Source organism: Anarrhichthys ocellatus, unplaced genomic scaffold, assembly GCF_004355925.1.
Source record: "Anarrhichthys ocellatus isolate YVR2014 unplaced genomic scaffold, GSC_Weel_1.0 scaffold115, whole genome shotgun sequence".
NCBI lineage: Eukaryota > Metazoa > Chordata > Actinopteri > Perciformes > Anarhichadidae > Anarrhichthys > Anarrhichthys ocellatus.
This window is the reverse complement of record NW_022280145.1, coordinates 611,208-612,618: the sequence shown is the minus strand read 5'-3', so window position 1 is coordinate 612,618 and position 1,411 is coordinate 611,208. Positions and strand designations below refer to the sequence as shown.

Here is a 1,411-nt window from a genome sequence, read left to right as displayed (position 1 = left end):
CTGTCTGCCTGTCTGTCTGCCTGCCTGCCACTAGCTGGCTCAAAGCCAACAGAACGAGCACGATGTCACAGACCCTTATGAATGATGATGTGTGTTTAAAAGGTGATGCATCAAACAACATGAACCATACCAAGTGTTTGGTAACTCCCACCTCTAAGACAGCACTAAAGCTCTACTCTAGTTATTGAGGCGGGACAAATCAAAACATCAACACATTTCTGTCCTGGGTGCTGCTCATACCTGTGTTCTCCACATGGTCGATACACGTTGTGACAAAGTTAGGTACTGACGTGGTCTCCCGCTGGCACAGACTGGTGAGACTGCAGCCGAACACCTGATCTGTGAACCACCAAACACACGGCCGTCTCTAGCTTGTCATGCGTCTGCTGGTACCAGTTCAAACAGTGACACGTCTCCACATGTGGGACGCAGTAGCCCATGTGTTCCGTCTGAATACCTTTGATGTACCCCTTGTCCCGGACGGCCTGGTAGGTGGGTCGACGCGTCAGGAACTTCTTGAGCTTCAGCCGGGTTTTCTTCTGGTCTGATGAGTCCATACTCACAGAGGTCTTCATCACTGAGGAAGAGGAGCAGGACGTGAGTGTATTTCTTACAGACACTAACAATAAACAGCGTGACGGTACGTTTTCTCCTTCGGCCTCACCCCTGCTCTTCTTGGAGTCCCGGTGGTCTTTCTCCTTGTCCTGTTTCTCAGCTCCTGGAGACTCAGGCATGTCCTCCTCGATGGCCTCATCTGACTCCCAGGCCTGGATAGGAGGAGACACACGTGTGCTGTTAGATACACTCAGATTCCAGTCAGCGCAGACTAAATCTCAGGGTTCATACACATTTTGACCAATGGATTTCCATGACTTTAAAACAAATTTCCATGACCAAACATTTTGTGAAATCTCGGTGTATACATGAAAAAGTGAGAAAATGTATTTAAACTAACAATGAGAATTCCAAAGCATACAGTATACCTTAAATGACACAAACGAATGAGAGACAATAGTTTGATTAAAAGAATAAACATTTATAAATATACTCTGGTTGACACTGACACATCAATAAGAGCTTTAGTAGGTAGTAGCATCCAGCTAGTGCACATGTTGCTTTCCCTTTAGTGCACACGTTTCATTGAACCCTGTTACTGTATGACTTCATATTAACTTCCACTGTTACTGTACAGCTGTTAGAATTGTGGCCTATCTTCTATTTGCAATTAATATGCATTCAATCCAGTTCAATTATTGAAATGAACATGATAATCTACTCTGGCTAAGGTAGCTTATCAAGAGTAAAATAATAGCTGTGATCTATACACACCTCTGCATTAGCAACCTACTGAAATGAAGGTACAGGCACCTTAACACCCTCAGTACTTCAGGGTTCTTGAGAGCAACGTGGG

At 44.7% G+C, this 1,411-nt stretch overlaps 1 protein-coding gene across 1 annotated transcript in view; it reads right to left on the bottom strand.

The window, feature by feature from the left end:
* Positions 1-1,411, bottom strand: part of LOC116399542 (rho GTPase-activating protein 12-like) — a 14,893-nt gene that overhangs the window by 4,620 nt on the left and 8,862 nt on the right. Inside the window, exons 10-12 of the mRNA XM_031876762.1 lie at positions 665-767; positions 458-577; positions 241-339 (exon numbers count right to left, since the gene is read on the bottom strand). Coding sequence (XP_031732622.1) covers positions 241-339; positions 458-577; positions 665-767 — 322 coding nt within the window. The remainder of the gene's footprint in view (positions 1-240; positions 340-457; positions 578-664; positions 768-1,411) is intronic.